A 15,490-nucleotide genomic window follows, 5' to 3' on the forward strand; every position below is an offset into this window, starting at 1 on the left:
ATGAATTATGAAGCAAAGTATAAAAAAACCAGTTGATCCATTGAAGCATTTTTTTCTGTTTACAAGTGTTATTTGAGCTTTAGCTCAAGACATGGAAACTTAGAAAATGCAGACACCTTCTCCCCCAAAAGAAAAAGAATTCTCCCAAACTGATAGTTGCATCACTGAGAGAAAACCATGGTTAACTAAGAGTTAACCAACCTTCCACCCTTATTCGTCTTATTTTTTGAAAACAGAATAATAAAACATTAAATTTCCATTTTGTTTTATAGGCTAGGAGAACACCACATATTCTTATTTTAATCTTCACAAAATCACTGTAAGTTAGATAGGGGCAGTGATACCTGTAACCTCCTTGCATAGAAATTGAGGATTCTGGTTAAGGTAAATTGACCTTAATCTAGTAACCTTTCACCTAGTAAGTGGTAGAGCTGGGACTTGAACCCAGGACTTTTGAATACATGTTAAGTTAAAAAAAAAAAAAAGAAATCACCCTGTGCTGCTTTGAAATTTACTACTTCCTTACCTTCCCAAGTTCAGTTCAGTTTGGGTCTTGATCTTTGGTTACAAACTCTTTTTTTATTGTGGTAAAATATATATAACATAAAATTTACTATTTAGCCATTTTTAAGTTTATAGTTCTGTGGCATTAAGTACATTCTTACTGTTGTGCAACCATTGCCACCATCCGTCTCCAGGACTTTTTCATTTTTATTTCCATGTTACTTATCTTCTCTGTATTAAGTGCTTTTATATATCTGATTTGGATTAATTGACTTACTGCATATAAAGCACTCAAAACAGTGCCGGATACATGGTAAGACCTCAACACATGGTAATCTGCTTCCTACAACTAGATGGTAAAGGAGGCCACTGGAGATGCAGAGTTGAAGGGATGATAAACAGGGATGATAAACAGGATGGATGGAAAGTGTCTTTTTTCCGGTTTGATTTTGTCTGTTACTTGTTCATTTCAAAATGTTTTTGGGTGTATACACATATACACCTATAGTATATAGGATAGAAGATCATAAAGTGAAATTTAGTCACAATTTAGAGTTTGGAATCACGTAATTTTGTAAAAGGTTGACAAGTACATTGTTAATACAAATATCCCTTAACTGTGGGATTCAGTCCCTAATAAAAGTATTTTGCTTCTGTCTGGCAGGATTTGAACTTTTTGAAGAGCTGCGGACACCCAGGTTCAGCTTTGGAGGCAGATCTGGAAACAGTGTAGCAGCATTGGTTTTCCAAAAAACGTGAGACTTTTCATTGGACAAATTCAGTTAGCTTTTTTAAAGAAGCTCTACATCAAAGTAAACCTGATACAGAAAATGCAAGTGCAAATAAATGTTTAGTAAGTACACAGGATACACATGTTGAATACATAAAATGGGTTGGTAAAAAAAATCATGAGCATGGAAGTAGTTCGGTTTTAGAGATCAACCAAGAATAATTAAAATTTTTCTTTTGTATTTGAGATGTAAATATTTTTCTTTCTGATTTAAAAAAATTTCCTGTAACTGCTAAACAGTTAAAAACTTTAAAGCAGTAAATGGATTTACAGATAGTATGTATTCTTGATTTTTGTGCCTTGGTAAAGGTGAATTGAATATAGCTATTTATGAGGATATGACCAAGCTATTCCAGGGCCAGAATAATAAGCCAAACGACTTTCTTAATGTTTTATTAGACTATTATAAAACATAGTAAGTATGATATTTTGAGTTGAATAGTGGTTTTTTAAAAAAATTATTTAATACCTGAGAAAATCCCCCAGCCCTTACGTGTATAATTAAACAAAATCAGATAAATGTATCAGTTGATCAAGAAATATTTATTGAGCTTGTATTTTGTGGCTGATGATCTTCTACACACTGTGAGGGATAAATAGTAGAAGGAAAGGCAACTAAGAGATACTGTTATATGCTGGCACTAGGTTAAGTTGTATTATCTTCCTAAGTCGTTGAATTCCCTCAATATCTTCTCGAGGCATGTATTACTTATTCTTGTTTCTACATATCAGATAGCTAGTACAGGATAGAGCCAGGATTCTTCTCTGGGTCTGATTATAAAACTTGTTCTCTTCCTCTAGCGTATTTGCCTCCCAGGTCTAAGTCTCTGCCTTTATGGCATTTACAGTTCAGTTGGGGAACTAGGACTCGTACATCGAAAATTCTGTTAGAGAAGTTGGGCAGTTATTTTTAGGAGATCTGCACCTCCCTGTTAGTGACTGTTGATCAGTGGACTGTGAGAATAGTGAGTCATCCTTCATTACTTTTCACCATTTCCCTACTTGTCTTAAAAGACTTATGTCATCAAGAACTGAACTGTGTCATTCCTCTGTGAGAGGTGGTGTAAGGTTTATATATATACACCCTCAGGGATACAGGGACAAAGGTGTTCTAGTTAGGGGCTGATAAGCAAGAGGAACAGTTTATTTATGAACGTTTTTGAAGAGAAAGTTTTATTAATCCTTAGTGCCATTTTGTATTTGGGCTAATAGTTTAATATTGGAGTCACAATATGAGTTTTTAAAAAGTGATAATAATTTTTATGATTTTCAGCTTTGGGGGCTTGTTGGCTTACAAAACAAACAGAATTTTTGTTTGGCAAATGTTATCCTAGTACTGAGCAAGTCTAGCATTACAACCTTTTCTTTTCATTTTTGTTACGGGGAGGGGTGGGGGGACAGGGGGAGGAGAAGGGTGGTTTGATTTAGATCAACATTAATCAACCATTAAGATTACTGTCTGCCTTGCACAAGATAACTGAAGACATTTACATAAACTTTCAACACAAATAACATTTTTGGAAAAGCTTTAATTTTTAACATGTAAAAAGTGAGAAATTACTTTAAAATATCTGTGATTTAAACGTGTAAAATTGTGTTGATTTTATAAACTAGACATGGGATCTTAAACCATAGAATCAGTGTTTTATAATTTATTGAGATTTTGTCTTTGTTGTTTTTCACATTAATATTTCTTGATTTTAAATATGTAATAGTATATAAGTACTTTTTTAGAATTCTGAGTTGTTAGGTATATGCTATTTTAAAGCATCGATGGAACAAAATAGGCCTTCTGTGCAACCAGATTGAGACATTGGGTTGGATTCACTGAGAGCTTGGAGGGGGCCTTTGTTGAAAAGCTCCGTGAGTCACTATTGTGGGGGGGTATGTGTGTTCCACTTGCAAAAATGTAGGACGTTTGGGGGGGAATCATGGAGCTGTTGATACAGTTAGGAACAGGGAGTTGTCATCTCTTCTTATCAGTTTAATCCTGCTGGAAATCAGCCTCTCAGAGATTGAAATCAGGACAAATGGAAGGTCCAAAAATGCTAACAATAAATTATTAGTATTTTCAAGTAATATCACACTTTAAAACCCAGGCCAGTTAATGTCCCCAAGTTACTGAAACAAGTCATAAATACATTATTATTAAACTTAGTTTTGTTAGGTCATATGAATATGTGGGTAACTGTGAAAGAAATTATGCAATTATAAAAGGGAGCAGTAAGTTATGTAGTGAATGCTGTTTTATTTGGATAAGAAGTTGGAATTGTAATTTTATTACATCAAAAGACACCCTTATTTTGAGGAAACTTGTTTGAAATGCAAACGAGACTTCTCTGTGGAGCCTGCACAGAATTGTTGCTTTTCATGATGATGTTATTGCTGCATAACAGGCCACTTCTGTGTGTATAGGAAGTGTGTGTGCAAGTCCAAAGGGATTGGAGGCCTGAATGGGTGCGTTACACCAATTAACAAATAGAAAGTTTTCGGAACATTTTGTTTCAAGCCAGGTGCACAAGTTCGAGTTGCTTTTTGGGACTGGCATTTATGTATTTGAGAATCAAACCTGACACTACTCTTGGCAGCTTGACTAAAGCCATTTTACAATAAGTACAAACTGTCCTTGAATGATTTTTTCCCTTTGTAGTAGCAACGAGTTTGCCTTTCTTCATCTGTGATTATGTGTGCAATTTTCTGGCTATTTTGGGGGAGGAAGGGAGGTAAACATATATGAAAGATTTTTATTTTTGGTATGAATAATGTGTTTCAACTCACTTATTATTTATTTTTAAATTTCCATGATACTGTAATGTATTACTATATGTTGACCTTCATTCACATTCATCTAGAGTATAATAGAAACCTTAAAGTACCTATATGAGTTATTAAGTTTTATATGGCTTTGAAATAATTTTTCTTAAATTGATATGCAAAGAAATAGAGTATCCCTGCCTATGTGAATAGACTTTGATTTATGTTGTCTTAAATAATTTTATTTTATATATTTGTATGTGTGTGTGTGTGCGTCTGGTAGCCTATAATGAAAATATATGTAAATGTGAAAAATTAGTTGCTTTCCAGATCAGCATTCTGCCACTGTGGGGAGACCTGGGTTTGATTTCCTATTTTTTACACTGTGAGCTAGAATGTATGTGCTCCAGAGACAGCCTTCTGCTTTGAGAGCAAGAGACCAAATGTCTTGTGTTCGCTGTAGTAACCTCTTTAGTTCATTGTGTTTGTGTGTGTCAGGGGGGCGGGTGTTGATGGGGTCTGAAAGGAGTCTTGTCTAGTACACTTCACTGGAAGGAGGCTGCCTATGACCTAGAGTTTGACTGTGGGAGATGAGGAGCGTGGTAGGTTGAAGGACAATTGCATAGTGGGAAAAAAATTAGGAAACCCTGTCATTTCTCTTAGCTAGGCAGAAAACAGAGATGTCCTTAAAGAAGGGGGAGCGCATGAGCATGTTTTATTAACAGTTAATGTAAGAAAATTAATGCTAATTTATTCTTCATACATACCATGCAATTTGTTAGAAAAGTAAAAGAATAGTTTGAAATTCTTTGGTCAATTGATGGATTCCTATGTTAGTGGCATAGAAATGAAACTCAACATTAAGCAGACAAATACCCAAGCCCACGGGCTACATAAATTCTGAATAAAACCAGCTCTACAATGGAACTCTGAAAAGCAAGGGGTAAGAAGCCTAATGAATGATTGAATATGACCTTAGCAAAATCCCTGGAGTGTTGTTGAAAGATCATTCATTTCCAGCTTAGATGTCAAGATGGGCTCCAGTAACCAGAAGAAAAAAGAGAGCTTGAGTCGGTACTTACTGAGTTTTAAAAATCTTTACAACACAGTGCATTAGACTAATCATTAAAAGGGCTTCTCTAACAGCTCAGCATTTTGAGCTGTCACTGTACGGACCTGTGGTTTAGGCCCAGGGAAACCAAATTAAAAAGATAGGAATAATTCTCAAGACATGAATGTATCAGTATCCTGCTTTTATGGAGCAGAACTTCAAAAACTGGGATGTAGAGGCTGGCAGAATGCACTTTTGTCATGCTGATACCATTGTAAGAAAGACTTACAACCAAGAGATAATTGTGCCTTAAAGTATTTGCAAATTACTTGCCTAGTTTATTGGAGGAAGATATAAAAAAACAAATCTACTTTTTTCATTTTTAAGTGACCCTTCATGAAGAAATGATAAATTCTTCTATATTATATTTTTAAATGTGTATTGTTATTACTGCATCAGGAAATGGTGTGTTAGTGAGTGAGCTTTATTGTGCATGCTATCCAGAAGCTTTATAAGAAAAGCGAATCTAACATACTTGTTTTCCCAAATACCTAAAAATTTACACATGAGCCAGCAATTAGCATGTTCTGGATTTTATCTGAGGAGCTTAGAAAGAAATAATGAAATACTCTGAATAAGGGGACCATGAAGTGTACTTATCACTCTTCATTAACATAGTTACAGATGAAGCAGTTTATCATTATGTGATCACAGCAGAATAGAAGTGCTATTGGAATAGTTGTAGTTCCCTTGCTATTGCCTTCCTTGCTGCTTCAAAGATGAGGGAGTAGTCAGGATGAAGAGGCTAAATGCAGAAGAGAGTGGGTGCTGCCAGTTCGCATTTTTCTCCTAACCCCTCCTCTAATATGAAAATGTCAGTCCTTTGTTCCCATCTAATTTTAGTACATCCTGGCTAAAAAAATGTTAGGATGATTTCCAGCCATGGAACTTGGAGGGGTGGGGTGGGAGAGGGGAAGAGTAGAGGAAAGAGCAGTTTACATTCCATATCCGTCTGCCTTTCTGTGACAGCATCTAGCCCCTACTCTGTTGATTTTCGTGGTGAAATAAATTTAGATGCACTGGAGCAGCACTAATTAGGTTTTCCTTCCATGTCCTTAACAAGAAGTCTAGTTGGAGTCTGAATGGGGAAAATCATAATATGGTATTTAATAAAACATACTGGGCTGAATTAAAGAGCTGTTTGCAAGTTTTGGAAGAAAGGCCTGAAATTGTGAGTGAAAACTACATGTTGTGTGGTTTATAAATAGAACCTTTGTGATTCAGTGAAACTGCTTTTATGCTATGTCTTGAATGAGAATAATATTTGTTGATTTTTGAGAATCAGCCATAAGCAAGTCAGAGCTGTTTATTCCCTCTGGAATATACTTCCATAATATATTCCATATACTGAACCTCACTATGAAATAAGCCTCACCTTTCCAAAAGTTTGTTCATTTTAGTGAGCTAAGATTTCCTCGTGGAATCTTTATATGATAAAGACATTACATAGCCAGAATTGAGAGATCATTTTGTTAAGTGCAGTTGAATAATGACTTAATTTGCAACAAGTGCAGTATCAGATTATTTTCTGAACTTGAAATTTATTTTGGTTCATTTTATAATACCAGATAATTTATCTTTAAAATGTTAATAGAATAAATATCAGAGAGAAGTGATTTTTTTAAAATATTAAACTTTGGAGAAAAAAATGATTGGAACCTAGGCAAGTCACTTTCCTTTTCTGGGCTTCAGTTTTTCTCTCTGTGAAACAAGGGTGTTCAGTAGGTGATATTTAAAGTTCTTTTCTACCCCCGTGTTAGTCAGCTTGGGCTGCCATTGGCTCGGTGGCTCAAACAGAAATTCATTTTTCATTGTCTGAAGACTGGGAATTCCAAGTTCAAGGTGCTGATGAGGTAGGTTTCATTCTGAGGTCTCTTCTCTTGGCTTGTAGGCAGATGGATGCCATCTCCCTATATGTTCACATGTTCTCTTTGTGCGTGCTTGTGAGGAGAGAGTGAGCAAACTCCCTCGTGTCTCTAATTAGGGCACTAATCCCATCATGAGGACCCCACCCTCATGACTTCATCTAACCCTAATTACTTCCCAAAGGCCGTATCTCTAAATACTATTTCTTTGGGTGCTAGGGCTTCAACATAAATTTCTAGGGGGCACATTCAGTCCATAATAACAGCTGAAATTGATCTGAGGTTTAGAGAAAGCTCACAAAATAGATTTCCACTATACATGGGGCGTTTAAATACTCCATTAGTTAAATATCAATTGTTAGGTCACTTTCTGATTCTTTTAAACCAAACTATCTATTCATGTATATGAAAAGATATGTGTACACATAATAAAACATTTGAAGCAATCACATGATTGTTTTTCAGTCTAAAAATGTCTTTGTGCATTCATTGGTAAACTTTAGATTTGAGTATTGATTGCCTCTGATATATGTTTGATAATTCAGTTTGTATTCGTTTGACCACAGAGTTGTTTTATCTGAGAAACTCAGAAATTTACATCTAATTTTTTAGTCCCACCTTAATTTTATATAAAATTATGATAACCTGAAGAATCTCCCTAATTTGATTCTTCCCTACCCCAGACACACACACTACCACTACGCACTCACAGATGACCTTATTTACCACTTGAAAGGCCCATGGCTTTGAGATTTCTACCTTCTCATGCTATACAGAGTGTAGTACATGGGTCTTTCCTTCTTATGCCTTCTACCTCTTTGGGCTACTGTCAGTCTGTCCTAAAATTGCTTACCCCCTCAATGAAAATGAAGTATCAATATTTTAAATGCGCTGGCAAAGTGCCTAATGTATAGTAGATACTTATTTCAAGTTGGTTTCCCTTTAGTCCATTTCTTTGAAGCAGTTTGATATAGTGGAGAGAGAAGCAGTTGTGTAGACTCTACAGAATAGGGTTGTGAATATTAAATGAGAAAAATAAATGTAAATCATCTTAGCATGATTCTTAGCGCACACCAGTGCCAAATAAATATTCTTTTCTCCAAGGAAACCTTCCCATCAGAGCCAATATATTGAATTGTTCAGGATTTTAACCCTCAGTGCCACTGAGTTAATGTATTCAGTCCCATTGTAAGGCATTTGTATTTCAGGAGTGATTAGATGAGTGAAGAGAGGCAAATGAGTGGTAGATAAGTAAGAGGGAAGGTTTGGAATAGGTGGGCCTTTCAGAATGTCTTAAGAAATCATACTGTATAGCTGCTGTTTCTTTAGTCTCTAGATAGGGCTGATGCTGAAAGCACCTTTTTATTTAGTTAAGGAATGAAGGCTAGATATCCTAATTCTGGATTTTCAAGAAATGTCCTTTATGATGTGTTTCAGCAGACTCTAAGAATACCCTTCAGGTTTAAGATCATTATCTGTTTTAGAGGTAGTTATTTAGTAATAAATGTAGGTATGATGGGGAAAATGTTAATGTGGATGCATTTGAATTGAAAACAAATGGTCAAGGATAGGGTGCACCTTCCTTCTTAGGTCTGAACACCAAGGCATTGTTTCCAGTGACAACTAACAAGGGACCTGAGAACAGATCCCCCAAATGACCATGCCTCAGGTTCACTGAGTTGTTGAGTTGGGTTTGGGTTTTTTACTATGCATTTAGGAAGCTGCGGGCTAAGATTTTATCATTGATTTCCACCTTGCATCATCTAGATTTGATTTCTTTGATCAGTGAGTCACGTTTGTTTTCCTTGCTGTAAGTTGAGTTAACAGTACCATTCACAGTGGCATTTTAAAGTTTGATGTTGGGCAATACTTTAAGTAGTTTATCTGATTTGACCTTGGTTTATGTTGGAACTGACAGTATAGTATGTAAAGTACAGTGAATCAGTTGTTTATGCTAGTGTAGAAGACACTTGGTTTTCAGATTTGTTTATTTATTTAACCTTTTTATTGGTGGTTAAATGAATATCTCAATGCTTAGAGTGCTTACTATTACTATAGAAATGCTGGCCAGAGCAGTGTCACTTTCTCTAGTTAACCTCAAAGAGTTTAAATCTTTGAACCATTTAAAAAAAGTTCTACAGAGATGAGGTCAATACGATATGATGTACGTCATAAGGATAGAACATAATCAAAGCTTCGCTACTTTATTATTATATTTTTAATAAATTTATTTATTTATTTTTGGCTGCATTGGGTCTTTGTTGCTGTGCACAGGCTTTCTCTAGTTGCAGTGAGTGGGGGCTACTCTTCATTGCGGTGCGCAGGCTCCTCATTGCAGTGGCTTCTCTCGTTGCAGAGCACGGGCTCTAGGCGCGCAGGCTTCAGTAGTTGTGGCATGTGAGCTCAGTAGTTGTGGCTCACGGGCTCTAGAGCTCAGGCTCAGTAGTTGTGGCGCAGAGGCTTGGTTTCTTCGCGGCATGTGGGATCTTCGCAGACCAGGGATCAAACCCGTGTCCCCTGCATTGGCAGGTGGATTCTTAACCACTGCGCCACCAGGGAAGCCCAAAGCTTCGCTACCTTTAATTAGCTAGTTTAACATTACAAGGGGTGAATAACTTGTTTTTTTAAAAAATTTATTTATTTGGGTGTGTCAGGTCTTAGTTGCAGCACATGGGATCTTCACCGAGGCAAGCGGGATCTTTCGTTTTGGTGCACGGGCTTCTCTGTAGTTGTGGCATGTGGGATCCAGAGCGTGCGGGCTCAGGAGTTGCAGTGCACGGGCTGTCTACTTGCGGCGCACAGGCTTAGTTGCCCCGCAGCCCCATGGCATATGGGGTCTTAGTTCCCCGACCAGGATTCGAACCCACGTCCCCTGCATTGGAAGGCGGATTCTTAACCACTGGACCACCAGGAAAGTCCCTGAATAACTTGGTTTTGATCAAGGTGTTTCTTGTTTTGTTTCTAGGTGAAAATTAAAAGATGTAAAGTGATATTTAAAATAGCATGCCAGCTTCTCATTCATATCAATTCTTTTCTGTTTCAAGTCAGCTGCAGGTTATGCTAGGACAAAATAGGCAAGGCTGGTCCTTCTTAAAAACAGTAATGGGTATGATAAAACAAAATATCTTTGCTTTCGGTTAATATAGAAGATTGACAAAGTGACGAGAAGAGTGAAGAAATTCACAGGCTAATGTAAAATGTGGGGCAAATGTGCTTTTCATACTGCTCCCAGGGATATTCTACCAATGGAGCCAGGGACTAATTTTTTTTCTTGATATTTTAAATCCAAAGGATTCAGTCTTCAGATTGGGTATTTAAACTCTATGAAATCACAAGCTGTATCTTTCAGTTTCCTCTTACCTACTGAAAATGAAATTCACTCATTTTCATTTTTCTGGGTAATAGGCAGGATAGCGGTAGCTTTGAGCGTATCACTAGGGATGAGTTAAAAATAGATTTTTCTTGAGGCAGTGACTTATATGGCAGGTAGTTGATAGAAAAATAAAGTTAAATTTTGGGGTTAATATCTCAAATACTAAATCTGAATTCCACTAAAGAATATATGAGAAGGGACTTCCCTGATGGCGCAGTGGTTAAGAATCCGCCTGCCAGTGCAGGGGACACGGGTTTGATCCCTGGTCCGGGAAGATCCCACATACTGCGGAGCAACTAAGCCCGGGCGCCACAACTACTGAGCCTGAGCTCTAGAGCCCGCGAGCCACAACTACTGAGCCCACGTGCCACAACTACTGAAGCCCACGCGCCTAGAGCCCGTGCTCCGCAACAAGAGAAGCCACCGCGATAAGAAGCCTATGCACTGCAATGAAGAGTAGCTCCCGCTCGCCGCAACTAGAGAAAGCCTGCATGCAGCAACAAAGACCCAACGCAGCCAAAAAAAAAAAGAATATATGAGAAAAAAAATCATTTGAAGATGATAACATAAACATTTAGTCTGAGTGTGCTGTTGAAATATTTTCTATATTAAATTCAATGTATAGCAGTATGAAAATGCTGTGACTTGTTTTTAGCTGTGTTTTTGGTGGAGTAACTGAGGCAAACTAGATTATAGGTGACTAACCATGCTATAGTGATACTAGTTAGATCAGCTAAGATCATAAATAGATCAGGGAAAGGCCAGGAATTGATTCTGGTTTTGAATCTTAGTATTAAAATAGTAAAAATAGGTTTGGGAAGTTTTACATATGTCAGTAACTTTGAATGTAGATTTACTTTGTTATATTTATTTTTGCTTATTTCCCATGCATAAACTTTTCAGTGTCTCTTTTTTCATGCTTGAGTTTTCTTTTAGCACATAACACTAATAGCTACTATTAACTTTGCAAAGAAAAAATAATATCAAATTGAAATAAGTTTTAACTGTTGCTCTGTTCTTTTTAGCTTACTTTACTCAGAGCTCTTCCATCCAGTGAGTTGCAAGCGTGACATTTGCTGTGTTTTCAGCACCTGCCAACTTGGAAACCAGGGTTTGTGCTCAGGACTTAGGCTTACAACCCAGACTTTGTGGTGCACAATGCCGTCCCAGCTGGCATGCTTCTTACCTCAATGGTGCTAGACGTTCGGTTACAAAGCTGTGCAGATTCACATGCGCTGATTTCAATAGGCATTCCCCTTCAAGCTGCTTTCAACTCTCATTTTGTATCAAAGGAGTTAGATTGGTATCATTAAATTCACTGCTGTGCTTATTTTTCAATGAAAATAAATTCATTTTATTTATCTCTTGAATCAAAAAATAACTGTCTTCAAGAACCAAAGTACCTCTTTAAAAAGGTGTGTATATATAGATATAGGAGATAGATTTATAGATCTATATCTATATATCTATATCTATATGAGATTCCAGCCTGGGCTGTAACTCATTTTCATTAGTGGAAAGGTTTCAGAACAAAAGACAAAAAGAATAGAAAGGAAAGAACAGAAGGACTAGTGTGTCATAACATGCTTATGTAGGTAGGGCTGTTAGTTGTAGCTGGATCATAGGTGTGGGAACAATTATAGAACTTATTTTTCTGAATAAGCTGCATAAGAAAATTGCCCCCATAGTAGGTTCAGATTTTTGGCTTCCATCAATAACCAAAAAGTTTACATAGTTTTAAAAGAAGTGTATTTCGCTAACTTGTTTGCAGTAGCCAATCCCTTTGAAAATGTTTCAGGTGAACTTCGTGATGTCTATCTTCCCATCATCTATTATAAGCAATTTTAAAAGGTTCTCCTTTAAAAAAGATCTTTTCATATGTAGAAAGGACAGTGTGAAATGTGAATGACTGGCTTTTAATACAGCAGTTGTGACAAAGAGGCAGTGGCTTTTGGAAGCTGAATAAAGGGGTTAATGCACATGCATCTGCATACTGCTGTTGGGTCCAATGTATAACACGTTCGGTGTCTGTTTCACTCACGTTGTTAGTCTAAAAAGAATGTTATTCTCAGAGACAAACCAGTTTATCATTTTTTAGTGGTGAGCTCTTTTTACAATCATAGGTACAGATAAATTTGATGGGAGAAACTGAGCAATACTGACTGGTACTTGCTCAGACTTCAAAGCTCAGCTCCTTGGTGTTTGAACATCATATTTATCTGGTTCTGAAGGCACAAAAATAAAACACCCACTAACTACCAAGGACATTTCTTAGTGCATGTCAAAACCCAATCTTTACCCTCCTCTGCACAAATGTGCTTAGGTGAATACTTTTATTAGCTTGCTGATACAAGTTATAGTTGGTTACACCCTTTCTTAATAACATACACTCTTATTGCCTCCTGTTGCTTAAGAGCTTTAAACTTGGAATGGGGGAACCGTCTAGCATAGAATGCTACTCAGCTTGTATCTCCCAGGCAGTGTTGAGTGGACATATCACACATACCATACAGACAGGCATTCCTTCTTTTGGTAGTTCTGCTTTGCGGGGAGCCGGGAGCCAGAAGAGCCAGTATCGCCGTGCTTTCTCCCTAGGATCCCTATATTGGTCTTGGAGTGAGATTGTATGTAATCCCTAGGCTGTTCTATGGCTTAACCAGGTTAGTGTTGGTTGATGATAATGGAAAAGTTACAGGTGATCATTTTTGGATTATTTATGGATTTATTCCTAAATTGGCCTATGAATTTGCATATTGGTGTCTGGTTGTGCTCTAAATCTGGTTTTGATTTGGTTTTGACCTTTGAGGACTGAACAAAGGTAGACAGCTTAGCCCCCCACCCTTCCTCCGACTGCAGTTTACATAGTTTTAAGTCCAGAGTTTGACTGAGTTTGTATTTACTCTTTTGAATTGAGCAACTCTAATATACAAACATTTGGGTAGGATTTTTTATAATAAAGAACTATGTAGTATAGCCGTAAAAAGTGGTGTGTGTTATATCTATAGGACTTTATTACATGATGTGGGAAGGCCTATAGTATGGAAGGTTAGTGGCACAGGCCTTAATGTATATTTTTAGTCTTTGGACATTCAAATTAAGTATATGAGAAATAGCTATTCATTGGTTAGTAGCAGAACTCTTGAAGCAGATAGTTTAATTCTCTACACTTTTAAGAAAGCCTCAGAACCAGAAAAACAGGCTGCTTTAGGTTAGAAAGGAGGCGGTACAGCAAAGGACCTTGCCATAACCACAGTCCTTGGAGTTTTGTGAGACTAAAATCATCCTGAAAGCAGCAAGAATAATGGTTGCAATAATTGTTTCCAGGTTTGGGACCCCTGAATTTTGTTTTTTAAGTTGACCTGATGAACTAGTAATTGCAGGAATAAACTGAATGCTTACCAGCAGGAGTCACTCTAGGCCTCCTAATAAAAAGTAAATTAAACTATATCCTTAAAGCTCTCGAAGGCTGAGGTGACGCTGTGATAAGATGGCATTAGGGCAGTGTAGCAGCATTCTCAAATGATCCCTTATGCCTTGCTTTGTTCAATCTAGGAAGACTTGGTTCTTGCTCCTTTCAGAATTGGCCCTTGATACATTTTTGTTAAAGCAGTGTTTATGGATAAAGATAGCAGTACCTTACTATTCTGCATATTAGCTCACTTTGGCTTTCTTAGGATGAATTGATCATACCCCACATCATCTACTTGAATGAATACTCACATCCTTCTTCTGTTTGTTGTCCATCCTACAGTAGAAATCTCTAGAGTTAGCTGTAGTTAGTGTGAAAGGAGATGTTAGCTCGTGGTTTTCTGAAAAAGAATGGGTCCAGCGTGATGAGAAACTGAAATATTTTAGCAATAGCCATGAAATATAATAGTTTCCCAAGTGTACACAAGCTCAAGAAGTTAATTGTTCATTTATGTTTGATACTGGGATTGAAACATTGGATTAAAACCAATTAAATGTTCCTAGAAGCAGCAGAAAAAGTTTCCTGATTTATGAATAGAACCATTCAGATGGCGCAGACACAATCCATGTAAAGTAATGAGGTGTTTTGTTTTTTTGGCAAAGGAGAACACAAAACAGGCAAAGGGAGTTCTTTTCAAAAACCTTCTCTTTAAAAAAATCTCTTTTTGGATACATGGTTAATAAAATAACATACACCAGTAGGAAGGAGTAATGGGAAATCTAGGGCTTCACTTCACAAGGAAAACAATCCCCCTCCCCCAGGTGAGCAGCACAATGAAAATACTCTGCTTATTCTATCAGGGTTACATTCCTGAACTTAAGTCAACATCCTAAGTTACAGAACTAAACATGCTCTGCTTCTGCTTAGCAACCACAAATCCTTCCTTCACCGGTTGCATGTATTTTGGATGTGGCTTCTGAAGTACACTTTCCTTTATTTCGATCAGCACCCCGAATTAGGAAAGTAGCGATTTATTTTCCGAAAGTGTGACAACACTAACACGGTCCCCCCTCCCCTACCGCCCAGCACGCCCTGAAATCGTTTCCTTAAAACCTCAAAAACCCAACAACCCGGAAGCTGGACGTCTTAAGTCCACGCGGCCCGGGGTTTTTATCCCGGCTCGTGCGGGGGGCGGGGGGAGACGGCCCCGGGGTCTCTGGCTCGGGGCCCGGGCAGCAGTGGTGGTGGCGGCGGTGCGGCCGGGGGCCGGGGCCACTTCCCGCGTTCCGGGGCCTTGCAGGCGCGAGCTCGGCGAGCGGCGCGCGGCTCGGCTCGCAGGACGCCCTTTAGCCCCGCCGGCGGCGCGCCGCGACCCCCCCCACTCCCCGCCCACCGGCGGCTGCGCGCACTGCACACTCGCCCGCCGCCGCACGCTGCCCGGCTCCTGCACGCCGCCGCGCTGAGCGCCCGGGCCCGCGACGCCGCCCGCAGAGCGCCGGACCCAGCGACACGCAGCCGCGGTCGGGCTGCCCCGCGGCGGCGGCGGGCGCGGGCGGCCTGGCCGGGGCCGGTTAAAGGGACGAGTTGCAAACAGTTCAGGAAGTGACAAGTCGATTTCCTCCTCCCTGGGAGCCGCTCGGTACAAAGCGCTCGGCGCCGGCAGAAGAGCGTGCGCGCGGCGGAC

The 15,490-nt window shown here is 38.6% G+C and overlaps 1 protein-coding gene across 3 annotated transcripts in view; it reads left to right on the forward strand.

Moving 5' to 3' along the window:
• EEF1AKMT2 (EEF1A lysine methyltransferase 2) overlaps nucleotides 1-15,490 on the forward strand; it is a 73,102-nt gene that overhangs the window by 22,248 nt on the left and 35,364 nt on the right. For 2 of the 3 annotated variants that reach the window (XM_082853991.1, XM_082853992.1), the window contains one exon: nucleotides 1,169-1,259. In XM_082853991.1, coding sequence (XP_082710117.1) covers nucleotides 1,169-1,259 — 91 coding nt within the window. Of the gene's footprint in view, nucleotides 1-1,168; nucleotides 1,342-15,490 lie in introns of those variants that run through there. The other variant, XM_082853993.1, reaches the window with a different exon arrangement.

This window comes from Leucopleurus acutus (assembly GCF_964270905.1).
Source record: "Leucopleurus acutus genome assembly, chromosome: 14".
NCBI lineage: Eukaryota > Metazoa > Chordata > Mammalia > Artiodactyla > Delphinidae > Leucopleurus > Leucopleurus acutus.